This window comes from Uloborus diversus, chromosome 6, assembly GCF_026930045.1.
Source record: "Uloborus diversus isolate 005 chromosome 6, Udiv.v.3.1, whole genome shotgun sequence".
Lineage (NCBI taxonomy): Eukaryota > Metazoa > Arthropoda > Arachnida > Araneae > Uloboridae > Uloborus > Uloborus diversus.
In genome coordinates, this window is record NC_072736.1 from 168,092,118 (window position 1) to 168,118,349 (window position 26,232).

At 34.7% G+C, this 26,232-nt stretch overlaps 2 protein-coding genes across 2 annotated transcripts in view; both read left to right on the top strand.

The window, feature by feature from the left end:
• LOC129225075 (TBC1 domain family member 4-like) overlaps positions 1-14,125 on the top strand; it is a 35,593-nt gene extending 21,468 nt beyond the window's left edge. Inside the window, exons 8-11 of the mRNA XM_054859624.1 lie at positions 2,928-3,044; positions 8,743-8,823; positions 12,644-12,783; positions 14,048-14,125. Coding sequence (XP_054715599.1) covers positions 2,928-3,044; positions 8,743-8,823; positions 12,644-12,706 — 261 coding nt within the window. The 3' untranslated portion in view covers positions 12,707-12,783; positions 14,048-14,125. The remainder of the gene's footprint in view (positions 1-2,927; positions 3,045-8,742; positions 8,824-12,643; positions 12,784-14,047) is intronic.
• A 2-nt stretch (positions 14,126-14,127) lies between these two features.
• LOC129225065 (TBC1 domain family member 1-like) overlaps positions 14,128-26,232 on the top strand; it is a 49,047-nt gene continuing 36,942 nt past the window's right edge. The window contains exon 1 of the mRNA XM_054859613.1: positions 14,128-14,230. Coding sequence (XP_054715588.1) covers positions 14,128-14,230 — 103 coding nt within the window. The remainder of the gene's footprint in view (positions 14,231-26,232) is intronic.

The window sequence follows — 26,232 nt, forward strand, 5'->3', positions numbered from 1 at the left end:
ATAGATGACTGAAAAAATAATTGAAATGAACTACAGCCAAACCTCGTTAACACGAACTCGACGAATACGCCAAAATATTTGGTTTTAACCGAATTTTGAGTTAACCGATTTCCACGTTTACCAGATTTTGTGTAAGTAGACAAGTTTTTTTGTTTTTGTGACTCAGAAAATATAGGAACCAAAGTACATTTGTACAAAAATGTACACACAAGCATTTATATTTATAATTTGAGTAAGAAACACAAGTAATTCGAAACAGGCAATGGCTATTCGAGGCATTTCTCTACGACAGTGCATTTTCAAACATCTGATTGAAAAACTGGATTTTCACTGCAGTGTTGGAGGGTTAAAAAAAAAAACAATTTATCGATTTTAGACCTTAAACCTCTACATGGGCAGAATAGTTTTGCGGCATCTGACAATTTTTTCTTTTTTCACGATGAAATTTTAAATTTAGGTTTATCAGCCACTTGGTAAATATTTCACTGTTCATCTAAGCTCATTTAGTGTAAGCATAGTCCACAGCTAAAATTCGTTTTTTCTTGAAGCAATGAGATTTTCACGATTTTCCTACAACAAGGAGAGATTTTCTCGCTGCCATCCATGTCGCTTGCGTTCAAGTACAAATCTTTTAACATTTGAAAGTAATTTCATGTAAAAGGATGGGTTTTTTTTTTCTTCTCCCTTTTTTATTCATGACCTTGAAATTTTCTTTGTCTTATGTGGGAATTCGTCTAAATCCTCTTCGTGTTAAGCGATTGATTTAACAATAATTTGAAGCTTTATCTGATGGGGAGTGGCATTTACTTTGCGCTAAGCGAAATTTTACATTAAGCGAGTTCGTGTTAACGGGGTTTGACTGTACATCACTTTTTTCCTGAATGCACTTAACAAATTGCGTTTTTACATTTAAAATGAAAACATACCTAAATAAATAATTAAATACTGCACTAAAAGTCAGTAGGTCTTAATAATATTTTTATTGTTAATAACAGGAATTTGAATACTTTATAGTTTAAAAGGGAGCAAAAACTCATAACCACCACTCTTACCCATTTTTTTTCAAGTGTTTATATCTGGTTTCAATGGGGGGGGGGAGGCAGGGGAACCATAGAAATAGGTTGAATTTGCTGCCTCTTGGGCATTAGCGCTCAGGGCAAGGAGCCCAGTTTGCCCCCCCCAGTCCCCCACTGTACAAATTATTAAATTTAAGTATCAGATTTGGAAAACAGCTTGCTTTATCATTATCTTAATCTTTAAACACATCTGTTTTCTTACTGGGATCAACTACATGTCTAATGACATAGTTAAAATATTGCCAGATAGATGGCACTGCAAAGCCTGTTAAGCATTTTATTGTTTTACATAGCCCCATATTCGCCCGTTTCCAGACACTACAGTGAAACCTGTGTATACCAATACTGTCTATAACAATAAACCTGTCTATAACGATATTTTCCTTGGTCCCAGCAAAGTGTCAGCATAAATAGTCAAAATGTCTCTAACAATAACCTGTCTATAACAATATTTTTTTTAGGTCGCAACAGTATCGTTGTAGACAGGTTTTACTGTATTTATTATTTTTGTCTGTTGTTTTATATGTTATATTTGTATAAAGAAAACAACTATAAGTTATCTAAATTATATTTTTGAAATGGTAGAAAATTCAATTTGGCTTAAAATGTTATTGCTGAACTAAATAAATCATGAATTTCTTTTCATGAGGTGCATTTTCAATAACATAGCACAATCTCTTGTGCTAGATTTTTAAATTATTACTTGAATATGCCTTTATTCTTTGAACATCTTAGAATTTGATAGAATTAAGCATTTTAGCCTTTGAAAATGTTTTAAGTAAAGCGATTTTAAATTAAACTTATGGTTTTCTATATGTTTCAGGGTTGGCAAGTTTCTGCCGAGGTGGTTAAAACCACTGGTAGAAACCGGTTAAAACCGGCATGGCAAAAACCACTTTCTGCCACATTTGTGGCAGAAACTGGCAAAAACTCACAAAATGACAAAAAAAAAAAAAAAAAAAATATTGACATACAATAGAAATGCATGGAAAAAATATTAATTTGCTAACCAAAGCACAATTGAGAGAATTACAATATTATCACAATTCAAAATCAAATGCTACATTGTTTGGACCCTGCACTTGCCTTTTAGAAAAGGTGGTTTCTAAAATCTAAACAGTTTCTCGATTTAATATGCACAAATGAGAAACTTTAGAATATGCTTGCAACAGAAGAGCTAGCAGGCAATGCATCGAGGAACAAGCAATATTCGTGAAACTTTCATCTATTGTATGTTTTTTCTAACTGGTCCACCATGCAGTAACTGGGGTAGTGGGAAAAATTTGACTGGAAAAATAAGTTTTGAGAAATGGGGCTTGTTTTGCAAAGCTGTGACATTAGGTACAAAATCGACGTCAATATTGGCAAGTAATGTCCTGGCACTCTCTTCTTGAAGAACATGATAATTTCAATCACAAGCAATTTAGATGATTCCTGTAAACGAGCAAATTGCAATCAGTAGTGCCTGTTTAATTCTGTATGTCACTCCTCTTTCATAAGCACCGATATGGTCTTTCGTCCTTTGGTAGATTAATCCAAATATAAAAGTTCCCTTTCCGAACTAAATCAAGGGAACTAGCATAGGATTTTATTTTTTAAAATGATGAAATGAAGTTCAACTTTTTAGTTTACTTAAACAAACATCATTTAGAAGTTACTTAAGTTATTAAAGACACTTTTAAGTTTCTGCCGTTTTTTACCGGTTATAACCAGTTTCTGCCACTGGCACGGCAAAATCTAGTTTCTGCCGGCAGAAAGCCAACCCTGATATGTTTAATTCTTTGATATTGTGATGTATTAATTAGCTTGTGTGAAATATTCTCAGTATTAAAAATGTTATTTTTAATTTAGGACATAGTTGTTCGGAGCTCAGCAGAACAAAATATTGTGTTTATGACTCTTTTACGAGCATTGTGTGAGCAAAAACAAATGAAGCACACTCATTCAGTGTCTAAGGATAAAAAAGATGTAAGAATTTCACTTATGCAATTATTTATTTATTTTCTTTTATTTAAAAATTGTTGGAACTGAGGTAACATTCCTGGTCATGTGCCTCCTGTCCTCCGTGTAAATATTTTTTAAAACTAAATTTGGTTTGGCATCTACCAAGGACGGATACAAGCAGGGGCGGATCTAGAGGGGGGCCATGGGGGCCATGGCCCCTCCCAAAGCCTTATGATTGTAGTAATTTTTTTAAGGAAAAAAAAATATTATGAGAAGATAACAAAATTTAACACATGTATTTTACTGAAAAAGAAGTATAGGCCTTAATTGGGAGATAAATTATATCCCTATCCTCAAAACAAAACTTTTTTTCCAAAAATTTTCTCCATCTTTTACGTCATTTCTTGATTTTAACTACAGACACTTGGACGATCTCTAAACATTGCGGTTCTCAGAGTGTACCTATTGTTCACAAGACCAAAGAGAGCCTAAATTTTTGTTTTTATGGCTTCAATTTCGAGGGGGAGAACCTTCAACTAGGGGGAGGACCCCTTTTCCCATGCCCTTTCACAAATGCCTTGATGTGTAGGAAATAATTGCATTTTAAGTCTTTTATTTGGAAAAAATGTCAACGGAAATTAGCTTATCCAGCCCTTATCACTTAACTTGCTTAAAAGCAACTTAAATGAATTTTTTGGGACTTCAATTACAAACGAGTTTTGATAAGACCCCCTCCCTCTCTAGTTTATATCGTGATAATAGCTTTAAAAGGAGGTTTTTTGGAGGAGCTCACGAATCTTCCATCCCTTTCCAAAATATGTATAAATATAGTTAAAAATCAAATTTGTAGAGTCTCAAATGCAAAATATTTCCAGGAATGAAGGATTCTAAGCACCTTCACACTTCCTTTAATGTAAGTAAACATTACCTAAAGGTGCATTTTTAGGCTGGACAACTGAAGAGCTAGAAGAGCATCCCTCCTCTTCTAACTTCTCAATGTATAATGACAGAATATTTTGGTTTCTAAGCTTTATTTTCAAAAAGTATTTTGGGGCCAACGCCCGAAACCTGACTTTTCTCCATACATCATCGAAAATAGACAAAAAGCGTTTTTAGTTTCCGAATTTTCAAAAATTACTCGGAAATTTAAATTTTGAAACATTTTCGAGGGAGATTCCTAAATCCACCCTCTCACCTCATGTCTCGATACCCCGAAAATTGAGTTTTTAAGACTTCATGTTAATAAAATTTCTGGGGAGTTATCCTTGCCCAATTTCCCAATAGGCAGAGTAGGCAGCTGCCTAGGGCGCCAAACTTTTCAGGGGGTGGCAAATTTGCTATTATAATAAATATTTTTTTAATTAAATTGTTATTCTTGAAAGTAAAATATTAGCATTCTTTCATTTTCCACAGAGACAATTTTTCTTGTAATTTAATAATTTTTACTTTCCCTCATCTTATGAAAGTCAAATGTTTTTCAATCATGGTATTTGCCAAAACGTCAGCAAAATTTACCGAATAAAAAATTTTGTGGGAGATCACTGTGATCATTTCAACGGGGCAACTCAAAATGTGAAACGCCATCATTTCTTCATAAGTTTGAAAGTTTGAATTTGGAGAACACTTTTTTACGGTTTTTTGAGTCAAGGATATTTTGCTTCTTTTAGGGGGGGGGGTGGCAGATTTCAAATTTGCCTAGGGTCGGCATGGAACTAAATTCGGCCCTGGGGAGTTTGTTCAAAAATTTCGGATGGCCCCTCCCAAAACAATCGGCTGGATCCGCCACTGGATACAAGAGAGGGGCAGTGGGGGCGATCGCCCCTCCCTTGAGGGACTCTGCACTGGCAATGTTTTGAAATTGAAGTGCTAAAAAACTAAACGGTAGGCTGCCTTTTGATGATGTTACGGGAACGAATGGGATTTGAAACACTCTCCCGGAAACTTTTCGAAATTAAAGTTTCAGAATAGCAATTTTAGGAGATCTTCGGTAATGTTTTGAGGCTTTCCCCCAGATGTTTCGAAAATTTAAGTTACAAAGTAGACCATTTCACAAGGATAAGATACAAGTAATTTTTCGAAATTGACAATCCAAAACGAATGTAATTTTAGACAACTTTCGATGATGTTAAAGAGAGGGTTTTTGAAGCATTGTTCTGGAATTATTGCGAAATCGAAGTTATGAAAACACAACTTTAGAATACCTGTGGTAGCGGAAAAGAAAAGAATAGGTCCATGAACCACTTACTTCCCCATCTTACTACCAAACGGCGCGACCTTGAGGGTCGCAGATCCGGATAGAATTGTGGATTTAGGTCAGTTTGCACTAGATGTGAGCCCAGGTGAAGCGATTTGACTGCAGCCCCTAGTTTAGTTGCAAGGGGGCTCCAAATTTGGTATTTGAGTCCAGAAAAGCAATTTTTTTTCTTTGAAATTGAACTCTTTTACCGTTTTCTTTCCATTTTCAATGCAGTATGAGCCAACTAAATGCAAGCCCGTGTCCAGGTTTTCATAAAGGGAGGGGTTTTAAAGCTAATTCTTCCTTACCCGAGGGGTGGGGGGGGGTGGAATCCCTCACAAACTTTAGTTTTACCCTGAATTGCCAATCCCAAAATGGCATTTCTACACCTGTAAAGACTGTTGTAACCCCTCCCCACGTCCGAAGGATAATTCTTGCTGTACAAGTGACTGCAGTATACCTTCATTTTACAGTTACTTTTTAATCGAATCTTGCTTGTTTCTTAAAAAAACCTTTTGCTTCTTTTTAATCAACTCTATTTACAGTGTGGTATATTGCAATGAGCATTAATAAATGTCTACAGATTCTTAATAAACTAAACAAAAAAGAGCTTATTGCAGATGCAAATTATGTTTCCAAACTGAATCATCAATGGATTTTCATAGCTGCAACATGTATGCCAAATTCATCATAACCTCCTTTAGAAATATTAACGCAGTTAAGACTTTGTATTGACAAATCATTGAGCGGTTCTTCCACCAGTTTCTTTAAAATATTATTCCAGTTGATAAAGATCTGACAGACGCAAATTGCAGAAAACGAAATTGCGGAATCGAAGAACTTTAAAGAAGCGTTGCACACGAACTTTCACATAAAAATTTATAAAAGTCAAGCATACATTTTCTTCATTTGACTTATTATTTTTCTCCAATGGGAGGGGTTTAACCCCTAAAACCCTCCCCTTGGACACGGCTCTGACTAAATGCATTCACAACATAGAATACATCTCCCCCCTCCCCCTTTCGTTGCTCTGACAACAGACAACTGAATGTCTTGGAAGAGTAGATAATGTCCCAAAGTTTCAAATTCCAATGAAAACGCCATTGTAATTCTGGAATCCTGCAAATCAGTGTGGTTCAGACAGCAAAAACTTGAGAGTCACAAATCTGGATAAACTTCTGGATTTAGGTCAATTCGCACTAGATATGAGCCCAGGTAAAATAGTTTGAGTGCATAGGCTCTAGTTCGGCTGCAAGGAGGGTCTAAATTTGCTTGTTTGGCACCGGAACTGCAATTGTGTTTGCTTTGGAATTTGAAACTCAGGCAACAGTGTTTGCTCTCCTAACATCTGTCACATCTCTTGTTAGTATAACGTATAGGCGGTGAAATTTATTTTATACTGTGAATGCATTTTTTCAGTTGAGCAATACTGCGATGCAAAATCAAGAAAAGAGTAAAAAAAAAGGTTCATTTCAAAGGGAAAATCATTGCTTTTCTGAAGGTAAACTAGAAACTTTGAACCCACATTACGGCCAAACTAGGGATACAAGTGAGCAATCGCAGTAGCGATTCAAGTTATGAAACTGCGATGAAGTGATTCTTGGCCTCTTCGATCTTTTTCAATGCTACTCGAATGCCTGGATGGCATGTTTTAAAGTTTCTTTAAATTGAAATAATGTTTTGTGATTTTAGTTTAATTAATTTTTTATCAAAATTATATTGACAAAGTTTTTGTGATTATTCAAGTAGAATTTGATTTCATATTTCACATGTCTGCCGACTCTGCCATAACATTTTCCAGCAAAAAGTTTTAAAAAAAAAAGAAAAGTTTCAAGAAATTGTTGCAAATGTTGTTGTGTGATTACATAATGGACATTTGACCTCGTCATTTAGCCTCTTTCAAAGCTCACACTTAATAAATTTTGTTGTTAAATAAAAAAGGTGTTCAGTATCTCTTTATTGAAAATCTGCATCGTCAATCCTCAAATTCACAACTTTGGTATGGTCGTTATTGATCTTTATTTTTTGGAAAAATGTGTTTAGGTTCTTAATTTTCATCAAAGTTATGCAGCTTTTCTAAATTTTGCCCCTAGTTACTATGCTTGATTTTATTTATTTGCATATTTTCTTTGACAAAATTATCATTAAAAATGATGCCTATCGTGAAAACTTTTCCGGTCAATAGCTGATTGTAGCAGTGGTAAAAAACTCTTTTATCCTATAATCTTGGAAATATTTTTAGGTAAACAGATTTTGAATTAAACTTATGGTTTTTTAAAGGTTTAATTCTTTGAAATTATGATATGTTGTTAAGAATTCTTTTATCCTCAAACTTATTTGCCAAATCAGTTCTATGTTTTGTTTAGTTTTACAATACAGTTGAACCTCATTAAAACAAAATCAATGGGACCTCGAAAGTCAACTCGTCCTAGCTGTAGTTTGTCTTGTCAGAGAAACAAACTCTAGGATGAGGAATCCGATCAGAATAGTTGTTTGTCTTAGCACTCACCCAATTTAAGCATGTTCAAATTAACAAGGTTCAACCATAATTAACTTAGTTTTATTTATTGAAGCATACTATGCAATATTATTTATGTGCACTAACTAATGTTTAACTTTTTTTAATCAAAGTCTAGAAACTAAAGAACTGCAGTTATGTGACATTAACAACTAAAGTTGAAATTTATTTGAAATTAGTTGCATATTTTTGTCTCTGTTTGGTGAAGTCCTCAAAAATATAGTTTATACATGACATGTGATGTAAATGTGTATCTACTTTTTTCATACGCCCCCCCCCCTTCCCTTGATTATTTTATATTATTTGCATGACTACTTGAAGAAGCATTATTTCACATTACCAGTAAATTGAAAACCATCTATTATAAGTACTAAAATATTATTGCTGTTTTGTTCCTTAAACAAAACTAAAAAAGTTTGTTAAATTTAATGATTACAAACATTAACTTTAACAAACATGCTGTTTTTCATCTGTAGGGATAATGCAATATTTAAAAACAGCATATTTTTTAAATTTTTCCAGAGTTTAAATTTTAATTCAGATTTTTGTGTGTGTACAAATTTCTTTTGATTTATTTGAGACCACTTAAATTTCTTTAAAAAACTCAATATGTTTTGTTTCCTTCAATAATTTCTGAATAAATAAGTCTGCACCGGACATCATATTTAATGTTTTAAATGGTTCCGGAATAAGTGTAGATCGAAAGAGTTCTTAGGGGTTATTTACTTTGAGGAATTATGGAAGGAGAACTTGTTAGGTACGCTGAATACCGGACAGCTATTGGATGTCCCATGCTTCCATAATTTTTACTAATTTAAAAGTTCAGCATCATTTTTATTCAGTTACTCCATTGAAATTCTTGACTGTAGTAGTTTGAAACAGCTATTTCATCCTGATAATTCTGTAAATGTTATAAAAGTAATGATTTTTCTGAAGAGTTCCAATGAACTAATGTATTGATATTTCAGAAAAGAGCTATGTCGCCTCTTACAAGCATTACATCGATGGCAAAGAAGACCTTCCCATCAACATTTGATTCAGTTTTCAAGGTAAGATAATAGTTAAATAAAGTTTTCTGTCTTGTTGGTTTTTGAAAATGTTTTTCACTTATTAGAGTTTGACTATTTAAAATGAACTTTTGACTTTACAGCCATTAAATATTTTCAAATTTGAAGCTTATTCATATAAAATTTCAAGAGTAAATTCGTTTTAGCAAAGTAATTTGGTAACCGAGCTACCCTTTTTGTAGAATTAAAAAAAAAGAAAAACACTCCTAAATGGCCATAATTTGCTTACTGTTCCCCAACCTATGGTTTCAGGCCTATCTTAGGATAATGTAATGACAATTAATGCTGAAATCCACAATTGTCCGAAGTTGTTATTTTTCATGTGAGTAATATTTTAAATTCCACAAAATTTATAAGTTTACCTTTATTCGTCGCAAATAGATTTTTTTTTTTTTGCGAGTTCTATTTGTTGTTCATTTTAAAAGAAAAAATAATTAATTTATAGTTAACTACTTGCTACTTATAAGAGTCTAAGATAAGTGATTAAAATTATCACCATTTTTTTTTTTTTTTAAACAAGGCTGAGTAAAGGCTAATTTATTATCCTGCTTCAAATGACATTTTGTGAAAAAGGTCAAAATTTTTGTTGAGATATTTACATTTTTAATACAGTAATATTCTAACATTTTTTCCCTTCTGATGGGGCTGCGTTAGGCTGTTTAGCCTTTTGCGGACCTAGAGTGATCGCCCCATATGGCATCCAGTCTTTCATGTGCCACCATTAACGCACAGATGTCAACGGCACAGATAATTTTGATGCCCAGTTTCCCACCAGATGGAGACACCTGGGCTCTCTTTGATGCAAAATTGCACTAGGGATTTTAATATCGCCGAGGGCATTCAATGCCAAGCGAATACCCAAGGGACCTTTTACATGCATGAAGGGATATTCTAACATAAATGATGCATTATTTGTTACTGCTTTATTTACAACAATATACAGTTGACTCTCTGTTTAACGACTTTCAAGGGACCACAAAAAATCGTCCTTAAGTAGAAAGCGTCCTTAAATAGAATGCTTTTAACACTATAGTGGACCATCTGGGACCGTGAAAAGCCGTCTTTAACACTAGAAAGACGGCGTTTTGCGTATAACTAGAAAGACTAGCAGCGGTCACTTTGACCGCCATACTGAAAAGATTGGAAATTTCCTCCTTTCGGGATTTTTAACAATAGAAAAGATTTGTTTGACATGTCTGAATTTGATTTAACAATTTAATCGTAATATAGTCTGCAAATAAGTCTCAGATAGCTTTTTTTTTAATTTTATGTTCGATCAAGTCAAATACATGCTTTACACAATTGGCATTGATACAGAGCAAATTTGCACAAAAAAGAGGAAAATTTGTTAGCATGTAATAACTAACAAGTACTATAATCAACCATGCATGTATTTGGTGTAAAAAATATCTAAATAAAGCAAAATACCGTACATTACTATCTTTTATAGTATTTTGAAATACTTATGTTATCAAGTCGCCTGTATATTAGCCATTATCAGTTTTTTTTTTTGGCAATCAGAACAAATGCTCATAGATTTATTTCCGCATAGTTTCATTTCACACAATTTTAATCTTTTTCCTGAGGTAGATACTTATTTACATGCAGGAAATATTGATCGGTGACGTGACTTGGAGGAAATTAGAGAAATATTTGATTTTTATGTTTTTGAAATTTTCCCCTTTTTTTCGGCGTCGTGCCCTTTTCCCCTTTTCTTTCACTGCTTTTTATATATTAATCATCAGTTTTTATTAGTGAGGTTTCTTCTGATTCTAACTCAGAAGGACAATCCTTTTCTGAAAATCTCGGCTCTGAAAAATATTTGCAATAATCTCATGAAAGCTAACTATTCTCATCGCTAGGATTATGTTTTTCTTCAGATAAGAGTCCGACTGTTCATTCGAACCATAATCTATTTTAGATAAATCTGCAACAGTTTCAGGAATTAATGTTCCTATAACTTTTGCTTGTCAACGGTTCTTCTCGACATCATAAAGATAATTATGTGACTGAGCACTTCATTATCACTGAAGAAAATAAACGTCGATGCTTCAAGCAAAGCACATGTTTTGGTGCACAAAACAATTACAGCAAACATTTTTGGAATTCACCTGTTTATATTTACTTCTTTTTAGACCCAAAGTAATTTCACGTGTCCAGTCACATGCTTTTCAAATTTACCTTTCTCAACTTTGCCCCCTGTGTAGTGTGTAGCTAGCAGAAAACTGAAACCATGAAACCAGCAGGTGTTTCGCATTTTCCTAACAGTTCAAAGAATTAAACCTGACCCAGCAGATACTACTCAAACTCAAAAGAACATTACTCACCTGACAACTAACAATAGTCCATAGTACACACAACTGATAAGAGAAAAAAAGAAGAAAACGAATGCATAAAGAAAGGTTCACTTAGCGGTCAAAATGACCGTAGTCAGTCTTTCTAGGTATAAACATTTATAGCGACTATAATAATAATCCTAAAGGGAAAAAATTACTGTTGTAAGATCTTAATAAATAGTTAGGAAAAGTCAATGAAGGAAAAAGAGTTTGAAAATTAAACGCAGCAAATATGAGCATTTGAAAATCGTTTGCAGTCAAAATGACCGCTTCCGTCTTTCTAGTGTTAAATAGAGAAAGTCGTTAAATAGAGAGTCGTTAAACAGAGAGCCTACTGTACTTTTATGTCTTAGTTCTCAGTATGAATAAAGTAATCATTGTGGTTATTGGTATTTAGTGGCAAAATTTTGTCTGATAATCTCCTGTCTTTTCTTCTAAATCAAAACATTCTTGTCTCTCTTTGCTATTTTGTTCTTTACTTTCCTTTCTTTATCTAAGGATGCTCCTCTTACTAAAGCCTATTCTTTACCGGTTGGTGCTAAACCTTTTGGGGACAAAAAAACTTTTCAAACTGCTAAAGAATTACAGTCATCAATCAAAAACTTTAGCGACATGCCCATTATCGAAGCGGAAAAGGAGATACCGGATTCAGGCACGAGAAGCAGAGACCATTTTCGGCAAAAAACGCCGCCATTGGTGGATTTGACGCCGAGTGATGTGCTAACCGAAAAGAAGGCGAAGGACACTGGACTTCGGACCGGGACAGAGCGTTCTTTGAGTGATACCGCTGCCGTTTTGTGGGATTTGCATCAAGGAGAGCAGCAAATGCCTTCGTCGAGTAAAGAAAATGTAATGGCGGCTTCTGATGTGAAGATTAACGAGCTTCCGAGAACTTCATTTAAGGCCTCTCCTTTGAGGAACATGTAAGTGAAAGGGAGGTTCATCTGCAGGCCTGTTGTTTTGTCTTTCCTCCTTGTTTTGCTTCCTGCCCTTTGAAGTTTGCATGAAGTTAACTCCCAGAATGAGAAATTGAAATTTTCCGAAACTAACCTCCAGTAAAGTCATCAAGTTAACTTGGCTTTTGTTTTTCTTTGGTTGTGTTTGTGAATATCACATATTTGCTTATTAGTTTGCGTTTTTGGCAAGTTTAGATTTTATTATTTGCATGTTTTATTGTTTCCAATGATTCGATGCCTGATTCTTCAGAAGAACTTGTGTTCAACTTTGATTGTTATTGGAATCCTGCATGGGCTACTTTCTTGCTATAAAAATATGTTATATGTATCAGTATTATTATTTTTGTACAGTTTTGAAGCTTAATCATTGTATTCAGTTTTTTGGTTCATATGTTTCATTTTGAATTATTTTAATATGATTGTAAGGCATTTTTGCTTCATAGTTTTTCAGTTTGGTTTTTGTGATTGTAATTTAATTTGTCCTCTAAAATGTTTTGAACATGCTTTCAGATTTTTAAGGGTTGGATCCAAAAAGAGTACTCATCCATTAAAAGAAATAAAGGAACAACATAACGCAGGTCACAAAGGGTCATGGCGGAAACTGCTGTTTAAAAGAGTACAGAGTTCTTATTCCAAAGATACTATATTTGGTAAATAAATTAGTAATCCTATTTATAATGCCAACCATATGAATAATGATTTACATTATTACCATTGCTGGTGATTATAATTAAAAATATGCTTTTATTATTGTATTTGTTTTGAGTTCTATTTATTACAATTCAAGCAAATTATTAGTACTTTAGAAGTGTGCTCTGCAGTTGGTGCAATAGCTATTAATCATAATAAATATCCATTTTCTGTTCTACACTAAGTATTTCCTATAAAAGAAAATGTAACTGCTCTTTTCATTGTAAGTGTAACATTATGGTCCAGTTGCATGATTTGTTATCCTGCATCTAGTTTGTTGAAGTTCATGTGCTTTGCACCATAAAACTTTTATAGTACTTCAGGCTGGCTTTGACACACCAACTGCAGAGCATCCCTCTCTAAGGTACTAATAATTTGCTTGAATTGTAATTGAGAGTTCAGAACTCAGGTGAACTCAGTTCATTGCATCTGACTTTCAAAAATTTGATTTCAAGCAGTTTCTGAAATAAATAGAAAACTGGCTTAAGATGGTACATAGTATGTGTTGCTGTTTTGTGGCCTTGTTTTATACAGTGGAGTCTTGAAAAACAGTCACAAAACACCAAGGTTCCATTTGATTTGAGGTTCTTTATTTGCATTTGAAGGTGTATTTCATAATAGCTAAAATTTTTTTTTTTTTTTTTTTTGGTTTTATTGTTGCTTGAAAAGAATAGTGACACAACTCAAAAAATACAGAAAATGAGATTTATTATTGATAATAATTTTTGAAAAATGATCTTTTATATGGAATAAAGACACAAATTGTAGATTGCAAAGTTGCTAATCGATGGCAACTTTGATTAAAACCTTATTTTACCTAAATTTTATTCAAGTTTTTTGGAACCTTAAAATGCTATAAAAAAACTGCATGAAATAAAAAAAAAAAGAATCGTATTAACAATTTGTAAGGGGTTTGCATTACAATAATTAGGAATTGTTATGAATGAAACAACAATAAATTACAAATTGCAACAATTTAAAAACTGGTCTTCTGAAAAAGTTTTTTTTTTTTGAGTTGTGCTACTATTCTTTTCAAGCTGCGATATGTGGTATTTATACTATACTAAAATTTTAAAACCCATTAGGGTTTCTGAATTTTGCCAAGTGAGAAAATATTGTTATTTTAAAAATGTCACCTAATGTTTGTTTTATTATTATTATTTTTATTTTTTTTCTTCCTTTGTTTTACACTGTTTTGGTAATGCCGTAAAATGTTTGTTGCAGGAGAAGTAGTCCAAGAGAGAAGAATAGAACCTCCAAAACACTCGTCTTCCCATTTAAAGGCTTTGTGGAAAAAAGCTATCATGGAGCAAATTATGCTCATTCGTCTGGAGAGAGAACAGAAAAAACTTAAAAGTGAGCATACAACTTCTTATGAAATTGATATCACATCCTCTCAGGGCAACAGTAAGATATGATGAGCAAACACCTCACTGTCAGGGGTGCCCATCCCCCCCAAGCTCAATGGCGCAAATTCCCCCCCAAAAATGATCTCGCTTTCGAATCTGGTTAAACATAACAGTTTTTAGAGTGTCTATATTTCCAGTCAAATCCATAGGGGTTTTTTTTTTTGGGGGGGGGGGGGTAACGCTAACAAATACCATTTGAACTGAAATATTGTTGGATTGTTCCGCCTCGCCTTCCCAAAATTTACAACGTGGACCTTGAGTAAACAAGTTTTGGATACCCCTGAGTTTCGCTACACCTTATTTATTTATTTTGCAAATGCATGAATAATTACAAGGAGAGTGGATTCAACTTTCTGTTTTCGGATGGACTCATTACTAGATGTATTGAATATGAACCTTGAAACGGAAATATAATAGTCACTTAGCTAGGGGGTCCGGGGGTTTCTCCCCCGGGAAATTTTCGAAATTGTAGTTTTAAAATCAGTTTTAGGCGATCTCCGGTGATGTTAGAGGGATAAAAGGTTCGGTGGCCCCTTCCCGGTAATTTTTCAATATTGAAACTTCAAAAACGCAATTGTAGATAGTCTACCGTTGTGTTAGAGAGAGGGGACGGGTTCGGGGCTCTCCTCCGATAAGTTTTTAAAAATGTAATTCTAAAAACACAGTTTTAGACTATCTGTGGTAAAGTTAGGGGAAAAAGCGATTCGGGGACTCGCCCCGGGAAAATTTTCGCGCTTTAAGTTTTAAAAACACTGTTTTACGCTATGGTTAGGAGACAGGCAGTTTTCTGAAACTGATCCTCTAAAATTGCAATTGTATCCGACCTTTGTGAGGTTAAGAAAAAGAGTTTTCGGAAGCTCTCCCGGAATTTTCTCGAAATTGAAGCCCTGAAAGTCAAATTTCAGACGATCTTTAACAATGTCGACGAGAGTGGAGGAAGGCAGAGGGGCGCTCCACCATGGGTGGATTTATGGAGGGGGGCGAGAGGGGGCAATGCCGCCCCCAGTCTTGGGAGGACTCGATACATGGTAACAACACATCTTCCAAAATCATAAAAGAAAAAATCACGATTTTTTTTTTTTTTTTTTGAATAGTTCAGAAGTGAAGATGTAGAGAATAGCGACTGTCCTTCTCTGATGGGGGGGGGGGGGGGGAACCGTACACTGTATTACAAAAGAGTAAAGCTGTCACCGGGTTGCCGAAATGTGTTGAAAACGACTACTTTGAATTGAAAAACATTAGGGCAAGTACATGAGTAAAAATATCAGCTGAACAAGCTATGTAATCAGTTGAAAATACTTAAAATAATCAACTATTGTTTCAACAAATTAGAAACTGAAACAAAGATTTAAAAGAAAAACCGGATTTACCTATAAACTAAACTAGCTATAGTTTAGGGCAACCGTTTTGTTGAAGGCCCCCAACTCCCGAAAATTTCATCATTTGTTCTTAAAAAAAAAAGAAAAGTACTTGAAAAAATAAATTTCTTTTTAAAGTGCTTGAAAACCTTGAAAATTTGTTAAAGGTGTGTCTACAAACCATAAACTTAATTTATAACATATGAGAGGGGGTAAGGGGAGAAATGTCGATATGTGTCAAATTTAGCTCCTTGCCACATTCTGCATCAAAAATGTAAAAAAAAAAAAAAAAAAAAAAAACTCATGGTTCTCACATTTCTGTAACACATTACTTGAAATAAATTTTTGTGACTCACATGTTTCATATATTGCTGTTTCCCAAATGCAGTAATTTTGGAAATTCTTTTGTATTGCTTTGCATCTACTGCATATTGTTAATCTCATCAGCGCAGGGGGAGAAAAACACTACCTCTATTTATTTTATTTTATTTTATTTTATTTTATTTTTTCGTTTTTTGCACTGCTTTTAATTGAAAAAAAAAGTTGTTGTAATGAGAAATCTATTTTTTTTTTCTTTTTAAATTTAAAATAGAAAACTGTACAATCTAGTACTAAATTTCAGGGACTGGAAAGGGCAAATGAAGTGCCTTTAATAATTTTAATTGTTCTTGAGTCCTTGAAACGTATTATAGATGAGTCTTTGAAATTCCTAAGCAAAGTGTGCTTCAATTTTATTTCTTATCAAGTGTATAAATTATGAATTGTACAAATAGGTAGCACATTGCCCTCTTGTTTTACCTATATGTATACATCATTTCTTTTAAAGCATTTTTTACTATTGATCATTTTGTATTTAATTCATTGTTCTATTTGTGGGTGGGTTGGAGGCAAGATCAAAAACTAATTAAATTGAACCGACAACCAATGTAAGCGAATAACGATGCATAATCTTCTCTTCTTTCTCGATTTTTCTCTCCGAGGACTGCTGTCATTGATTTGTCAACCCGAAAACAATTTTTATTGTGTATTATCGTAATTTTCAAAAGAATATTTTGCTATTTGTTTCCGACATTTTTGTACTTCCAATTATCTCTTATAAAGCTTCAAAAAGCAGAATTTTATATTTGTTTTACAAAAACTTTCCTGGGGGAGAAACCCCCGGACCCCTTAAAATTGGGGATATTCTATTCGACCTTAGACCTTATGTTTAAAGTATAGTGGGGAGTAGGAGGCTTTAAAAAATGGCATTTTTTTTTGTCACCGACAGAAAAGTTGTCCTGTCTACTAAAGAGACCAAAAACCTGAAATGGCTTAGGGACACGTAGAGTCTAAATCCAGCCAGTTGTAATCAATACAACTAAAAAAAAAAAAATCTTGCCCCCCCCCCCTAGGACTTGGTTCTAAATCCGCCTATGCGCTCCACTTAAATTTGCGAGCTTGTAGTTTAAAAAACGCAGTTTTGATAGATCTTGATAATGTTAGTAGAAGGTAAATTTTGGTGCCATTCCCCCGGCAGGTTTCGAAATTGATACTCCAAAAACGCAATTCTAAGAGTATCTTTGATTGTGTTAAGGAGAGAGGGGGGAGAATCAGAGGCTCTCTCCTATACATTTTTCAGAATTTCAGTTCTAGAATGGCAGTTTTAGATTACTCTTGATGATAAAGACGGGCGTTAGAGTGGGGGAGCTCTCCTGGAAGTTTTCCAAAATTGAAATCGCATAGCCGAAGAAGGTGGATCACACACAAATACTCTGTGACAGATATTTTTCGGAAATCCTCAAAAATGGATTCAGCTATTCAGCACACATGAAAAATTAGAACTCGAGAATTTTAACCAAGGTCTTATGTAAGGGGTGGGCTCAGGGGGCCCGGGTCCCTCCCAAAATCAAGAATTTTTCAAAAATAAACATAATTTTGTTGGTGATTATTCAAATGAATTCCCAGCATTTAGCTCAAAAAAAAGTGAAAAAAGAACAGAAATTTGCAAGAGGAGAGAGCAGCCGAGATAAAGGTGGTCCGCAGCTTTTTATTTCTTCATCAGTGGTGAAATGAAAAAAAAAAAGATGCTCTGCCGCTGCGTCGGTTTTGTGGCAGAAATTCGGGGCCAGTACCTCGGGTGGAAATTTTAGAGGGCAACAAATTTAAGTGCGGCTCCAAGCAAGGAAGCAAAAATGGGTCATTGACCCCCTTCAAGAGACTAAAGAGATCTTAGAATTCACTTTTAGATTTTTAGTTATGGAAAATTTCCATGTCAGAGCATCTGATCCCCATTGTCCTCCCCAATGTCACCAAAGATAACTAGAAATTCCATTTTTACAGCTTCATTTTCCGAAAAATTTAGGGAGAGAGAGCTCATCTACCCGCGTCTTCTTCAATAATTTAGTCAGTAGTCTAAAATCGCATTTAAGGAATTTAAAATTCATTAAGTTTTGGTAGAGATTACTCCCCTGTCGTCACCTGTTTCCAACGCATTCAAAGATAATTTCCAAATATGTTTTTATATATATTTTATGTATATATCCCGAATTTCTCCCCATTTTCCCTAACATCATTTAAGACAATTTAAAATAGCAATTTTTAGCCTCAACGCCAATAAAATTTATTTTCAGGAGAGCTCTTAAATCTTTTTCCTTTCCCTAACATTACCAAACATAGACTAAAAATTCATTTTTAGGCCTTTAATTTCGAAAAAGTTCCGAGAGAGAGCACCCTACCCTTTCAACGAGTCATAATATTTGCGTTTTTAAAAACTTCAATGTAATCAAATTTACGGGAGGCAGCTCCTGATTCCTTTTCTTAACGCCATTAAAAGAGCATAAAATACATTTTTAGGACATCAATTCCAAAGCAATTCCGGAGGAAGGTTTACAAACTAACACCATTGCTCTAACTTTACAACCAAAGATGGGCTGAAAGCGCCTTTATGTTTCCAGTTAAGAAAATTTGAACCAGAACTTAAGTTTTTAAACTGAGAAATCGAAAACCTCTGAGGGGTGGGTCGCCTTCCTCGAACCCTTCCTTTCCTGAGATGGCATAGAATTGAATTCAATTTGAAATTTCGGATGGTAACTTCAATTTTGAAAAACGTTCCGGAGGGAGTTAAAACCTCCCCTTTCTTCCTTTCTTTATGACCTCGGAAAAATTTATCCACCTCCGGAAAATTGTAGAGCTGGCACAACAGCCTTCCAATAATTTTAGATTGTAAAAAAGGGGGAAAAGAGGGGGGGGGGCTAAGTCTCTGGTCATATCGACCCCTCCAAAATTTTAATATATATACGCCACTGATTTTAACGAATTAAATATCCTTCTGTGAAGATAAAGAAGAAAGTAAAAATGATTTACGAAAAGTAATTAAAACACCTTAAGAACAGACTGTTCTGCTTCCATCAGCGAAAACCAACAACACTGAGTTTTAATGAAAATTATCTAATGATAAATTGAAACAATCAGTTTAATAATGGTAGAGAAGGTGACAGTAAAGTGAAATGAAAAATTCTACATAAACTTAAGCTAGTTCATGAAGAAAATGTAGTAATTGTCGATTGGAGGGATTTAAAATACGTTATTCGCAAACTTCAAAACTAGTTCTTAACGATTGTCAAGGTGCAAATGAATCAATGAAAGACTAGAGCAGCGGTTCCCAACCTTTTTCTCTTTGCGAACCCCTTGGAACAGGCAAAAAAGTTCGCGAACCCCCTGATGTTGAAATTAGTAACATGTAAAAAACAATAAAAAAAACAGCATGTTTGCTTTCCATTTTTTGCAGCATTTGATTGCAATAAACAAAAATATAATTGTAAAATATCATTAAGTGCAAACATTAGTAAAAAGTTAAAACTACATCTACAAGAAAAATTATAAACAAGAAGTTTTATAAACCAACTATTTTTTTTAAGCATACTTTAAATTGGGGAAAAAATCCTTAATGCGATATTTGTGATTGTTTGACGGAACAAAGAAACTGAAAGTTTGGTTCAATGTCTGACAGTTTGAGTCTTAAATCAGGCTCTGCATTCAATCTGCTTCGGTATTTATCTTTGAGATAAGTATAGGAGGAAAATCCTTTCTCGCACAGATATGTTGTACAAAATGGTAATAAAATTCGAATTGCTTTTTTAGACAAAACGGTATAGTCATTTCTTACACTGAGCCAGAAGTCAATTAACGAGAGCTCTTTAAAGGTAGTTTTCAATGAATTATCACAGGATAACTCGATGAGCATTTCCTTTTCAGGTAATGTCAGGGTGTTCTCTAAGCATGGATTTCCTTCAAAAGGATTGCGTTTGAGAGAGGGACGTTACGCCTATTAGGAAAATACTCGTCAAAAGTTAGTTCAAGATGTTGCAGATGTTCACATACATTTCTTTTAACGCTTTCATCAAGTTTCATTGAGTTTTCTGATAAAAAACTACTAAGAGAAGTGAAACAAGAAAACTCACCCATTTCCAGGCATTGGATCCAGAAATTCAATTTTTTTACCATAGCTTCAATTTTATCATACACAACGAAAATATTAACAACTGCACCTTGCAAGGATAGATTTAATTCATTTAATTTTGAAAAGATGTCAGCTAAATATGCAAGCCTTTGCATCCAAAGAGGATCGAATATGCAAGTGGACAAGTGAAATGGATGATCAACAAAAAATGCTTGGACTTCTGACTTCAATTCAAATAAGCGTGTCAAAATTTTGCCACGGGAAAGCCATCTAACTTCTGTGTGAAGAAGTAAAGTAACATGAAGGCTTCTCAATTCCTCACAAAGCGCGTGAAATAGACGGCAGTTTGTGACACGTGATTTTATGAAATTTACAATTTTTACCGCATCATTCAAAGTAGCGGATAATTCTGCGGGAATACGCTTACATGCTAATGCTTGTCTATGAATGCAGCAATGAATCCATTCAATTTTCTCGTTAATCTTCTTTACTCGCACCACAAAGCCAACAAATTTTCCTGTCATTGATTTTGCACCATCCGTGCACACACCCACACACAAAGACCAATCTATTCCATTTTCTTCAAAGTAACTGTTGACCAGTTCGAAAATTGCTTCTCCAGTTGTGTTGGTTTTCAAAGGTTTTGCAAATAGTACATCTTCTTTAATTGTATCATTAAAAATATACCTAACATAGACAAATAATATTGCAGCGTTTGCTACATCAGTCGACTCATCAAGCCGGATCGCAAAATTATTCTCTTTTATTCTATTCACAAGTTCTTTCTCCACATTACTTGCCAAATCAGTAATTCTGCGTGATGTTGTGTTGTTTGATAGAGGAACCAGGTCAATTTTTTTGCTGACTTTTCTCCCAGCATACACTTAACAATATCTTTAGCACACGGTCCAATTAAATTTTCTGCAATTGTATGTGGCTGTCCAGGTCTTGCAAATCTATAACTGACTCGATATGAAGCTTCAAGAGCCATTTTACTATCTTCGTTGGATTCTAACAGGAACGTAGAGACGCTACACTTTTTATTATATTCCAATTTTCTTTTAAAATATTCGATAGGTTTGTCCTTGTGTGTCGGATGCTTTGTTTCGAGGTGTCTTCTCAGAAGCGACGGTTTCAAACTGCTGTTCGCTAGAACTTCGTTGCATTGCAGAGAAGACAAAGCGGTCTAGGTTCAGACTCTTCTCCAGTAAAATAAAAGCCCATTTATAAATAGTCACTGTCATATTTTCGCTTTTTTCCTTTTTTCTCCCCTAGTTCACTTTTCTGTTTAGTCGGGGGAGGCGGCAGTTCATTACAGCTATCTATTTCAATATCCTGTGTTGATTCGAAAGTTACTGCTGATGTTGAGGGTTGATCGATTGACTGCTTGTCCATTTGTCGCTCAACCAAACTACCAGTTTTCAACCATCGATCCATAACAGCAGAAAGTTATTAAATCATAAAAATTACCAACACGATTATAACTTCACAAACAGAGTAGCAAGTTCATGTAGCAAAACCAACTGCAAACAAAATCACTTGTTTTCAAGCATCTCTAAAGTATCTCTAAATACGTCTGTTAACAACTATTTCCCCAGAACTATGAGCATGCTGATGTTATATATTTTTGAAAACGAACAGATGGGTAAAATCCAGTAATAAATTTTAAGTTTGGAGCGTTTTGCTGTCATGTCTGCTATTCGATGACTGAATTCGACGGAAATTCCCGAGTTATATTTCAACCAGATTAGAAATAATACCCCTATGATGCATTGTTTGAGAATTCTTAATTTTTTTCGACATATGTATATTATGTATATTGTTTGATTGACTCCACGCGATGGCGCCTTTTTAAGGTCATCATGACCCCCGCCACAGCTTAATACAACGTTTCTGCATGGCGCCTCGCAATAAAGAAGGAAGGATATCTCTTTTTGTTGTCTATCGAAAAAAAAAATGAGAAAATTTCTTTTTAACCAAGATTATAAAACCGCTGAAAGATTTTTTTTTTTTTTTTTTTGAGCTTAATACAAGAGTCTGGCGCGTTTTCAAATTAAAAATTTAGTAACTATGTGTGCAAATTGAATATTTTATAATTTTTTTACCAAACTAGGAAAAATCCGCCATTGCATCGAAATTTTCGCGAACCCCCTTCTTACACCTCGCGAACCCCTGGGGGTTCGCGAACCACCGGTTGGGAACCTCTGGACTAGAGCATAGTGGTCAGAATTATTACAAACAATAAATAAATAGAGAAAAACTTTTTATTTCATATTTATTTTTGATCTCTCTCCCTCTCATCACTGTCACACGTATTCATCTTGCAGAATTGCTACTGCCAGAAAATTTACAATAAATTAAGAAGAAAGCAAATAGTCTGATCCAACTTTGAAACGGACACTAACGCCATTCCGTCTCTGATGTTCCCTTTATTCAAAAAGAGACACAGTCATTAAATTTTGGAAAGATTACGTGTAAAGAGTATTATATTTATGCATCTACTTCTTGTTGAATAAGTTAAAATATATTTTCCTTCAAAAAATCATAAGTTACATGTTCTAAAGAAAAACAAAACTTCTGTGAAAAAAATCCCCCCCCAAAATTTTGATGGCGCAACTTGCGCCATAATCCCCCCCTGTGGGCACCCCTGCTCACTGTTGTAAGATATCTCACTGTGAGGCAAATATGATCGTTATTGAAATTGAAAATGATTGTTATTTTATCCATTAAAAATTTGCAATGAAAATAGGACGCATGTTTTGGAGCTACTAGTGTTTTTAGTAATGAAAAGTGAAAAATGAATTTAATGAGAAAAAAAATTCATTTTCCACTTGCACCTACAGTAAACTCTCGATTATTCACGGAATAGGTTGGCACGATAATCGCAGATAACCAAATTTGCAGATAATCCTCAAAGTAAGTAAAAAATGACATAAGTGTACGCAATAGCTTTAAAAAGTTCTATAACACAAAATAACTGGTATACATTTAAACTTTAGCTAAAATGATATCTGTGTATAAAAAATGTATGCAAATCTATAAAAAAGATTGCTCATTATCACAAATGGATTGCACACATACAAGACCAAATGGTGCAAGCAGATGAACTGAAACAGATCAAGATATATAAAAAAATTTCCGAACAAGACTGGTTCGGACACTCAATTGAGCACGTAAGTCCTGTAGATCTAAATAATTAACCCGTTGGGGACGGCAGTCCGCAGAAGATAGCGCTCCCTCAGGACGGCAGCTGTTACTGTTAGGCATAAATGCCTGTTAATAACAACAGTCAATAATCCTATCTCATCACCTCACAACACCAATAGTAAAAGAATGTTTTTCCTTACTTATAATGTACTAGTGGTACCCGCTCGGCTTCGCCCGTAATAGCAAATTAAAAGGTCTTTTGGTTCGCCTGTATATTTACAAATGATGTGTAGTGAATTTTCTCGCCAATTGGCTTGTGCCCACGTTACGGTTCCACGTTATGATAATTTCGTAATTTATTCGTCCATCTTATGATATTTTTTTCTTAAAATTGGAATAGAAATTTTGTTCTTAAAATTGGAATAGAAAAAGAACCACATCGAATTTTCGAAAAACCGCTTCGAGGTGCACACCCCCATGCTACATACTAACTTTGTGCCAAATTTCATGAAAATCGGCAGAACAGTCTAGGCGCTATGCGCGTCACAGACATCCTACAGACATCCAGACATCCTCCGGACAGAGAGACTTTCAGCTTTATTATTAGTAAAGATTACCAATCATTCTGCATGACTGGGGTAAAAGACTCTTAGCAGCACTCATTCACGTCGGTCGAATCGACCGAATGTTTGTTTCACTTTCGTCCACCTTTGGCGGGAACTCCGTTGTGGATGACGTCACATGGATGCTTCTAGAAGGAATCTGATGGCACGTGTGCTTAACGATAGCAGTGATGTGTGTCCGTTGACGTGACTCGGATATGCTAATGAGCCGGGGGGGATATTTAAACTGCTCGCGGCTTATGTTCTTTCTCTCTTTGATCATCTCTCGTTGATGTAGGCGGTCGCTCGATCAGTATTCGAACTTGCTTGTTCGTGCCGTTCGCACTTTATTAGAAATGGTGAGCTGGACTTAGCTTATTTCCCAATGGGTTTACTTCATCGAAGTTTTTATCCTTAATTAATCCCGAAGTACTTCATCGAAGTTAAAGTTAATATAGAAGATATTGTTGGATGGGAAGGTATGATTGAAACTAACTCTTGCCCAAACAACGTAATACATCTAGCAGAGTGAAATTGGAGTTCGTGAATCAGTATAATTGAAGACGAATAGCTCATTAAACATCAATTAATTTATTAAAAGATAAAAAACAAAGTATATGGCTTTGACAAAAAGTAAATAAGGATAAGTATATCATTATTGCAAATACCCCGTTGACCTAGACTAATAAGTATTATCAATTGACCCGACTATCGTTCATGAGGAACGAAGTCTTCAATGGACAAACGTCATACTACTTCAATTAAACAAAAAAAAAGGCTAACAGCCTAAGCTTGCTGAACAGACAGCAAGTTGGCTTTGCCTGACATGAGCCAACGCGTCTAGGCTGTGCAAGAAGTGAGAGAGAGATCAACTGATAACAGCTTTGCTTATATTCAGACTCTCATTAGCATATCTTCACTTCAATGCTACATGATCGTGATCTTCAGTGGCCAAGCCCGAAGCGTGTGCACGTGACGTCACATGTTCACGTTAAATTAGTCACGTCATGGGCAACGCCCACTACACGTGCCGTTCTCTATTCCAAGACTAGTTACGTCACGGATTCTAGCGTTCGTTAAGGAACAATGATATGAAAACTGCAAATATGTAAAATGTTATCTAACTAACAAAATGATAATAAACCTTCACTTAGATTGACATACTATGTCTATCAAATAGTCATGCAGTTTGCATTGCAGTCTTAGTTATCTCATGCAAAAGTAGCATGTGGATTCTCATGCAAAAGTAGCATGTGGTGTATGTTCTTAGTATTTATTTTTATCATTTACAGCGTGTTTTAACTATTTACATTATTGTTTAAATAAACTTCATGAAAGTTAGAAATAGTTTGTGAAGTCTTATTTCCGAACTCACTCTGCTAGTATCAAAGAAACATTGGGGAGATATTATTAGATTAGAAATTCTCCCCAACAGTTACACGCGGACTGTGCGCACAGGCCGGGGCAATTTCTCCCGCTAAGCCTAATACGCAATTTCGGAAAGTGCGCATACATAATAATGGATAAAATGTATACTTTAAGCAGAAATGAAGCCATTTTTTAATGTATGATAAAATATATCAAAATTTCAATCATAACAAAAAATTGGATGAAAATAATTGATATTTAACAATAAAAATGCAAAATATATTGTTTTTTACAACAACTAAAAGTACCAAAATTGAACAATATATTTTCTGCAAAACAGGAAAAATATTTGCGCTTAATATTATGAAATACTTGAAGAATATTGTAACAATTAATATTTTAAAGCCGCATGAAAAATTTCAAAGCACAGATAAATGCGCTTTGAGCATTTTACACTCATACGCAGTGTTACGTCTTTTATTCTGCTTTTACCAAATGACACATCTCCGTCTAAGTTCTTTGCCTTCTTTTTCAGCGTGTGATTTTTGAAAGTAACTACTGTATGAAGAACTCCAACAAAAATAATTTATAGTTGTTTCAATGTGACCCAAAAGATCCATAGATGGATCAGTCGTAAATTAAGATATTTCCTCCTCGGAAAGATAAAACGTGTTCACCATGGCTACCAAATGAACATAAAAGTAAAACCCCTTGCTAGAATGTCTCCCCTTCCAATCCCAATGGAACCGAAAATAGAAAGAGCCTCTTCAAAATGAGTATACGTTTCCCTTCTCACTTGCGATCACATGTTTATATTTTCTCTCACGAAATCCAGCAAATCACAGACACTTGACAGACCCCATTCTGACGTCAGAGAGAAATACTAATGCAGGAGAGCAATCATTTGAACGGAACATGGATAAGTAACGCCATCTAACAGTAAACATTTCCTTCCAAATCGAAAACGCAGAAAAGCGTCGTTAGGCGGGCTGCTTACTACTAGTGATGTGCCGGATCGTCAAAAAAGTAGATCCGCGGATACGGATCCGGATCATTAGTGTCAAGATCCGCGGATATGGATACGGAT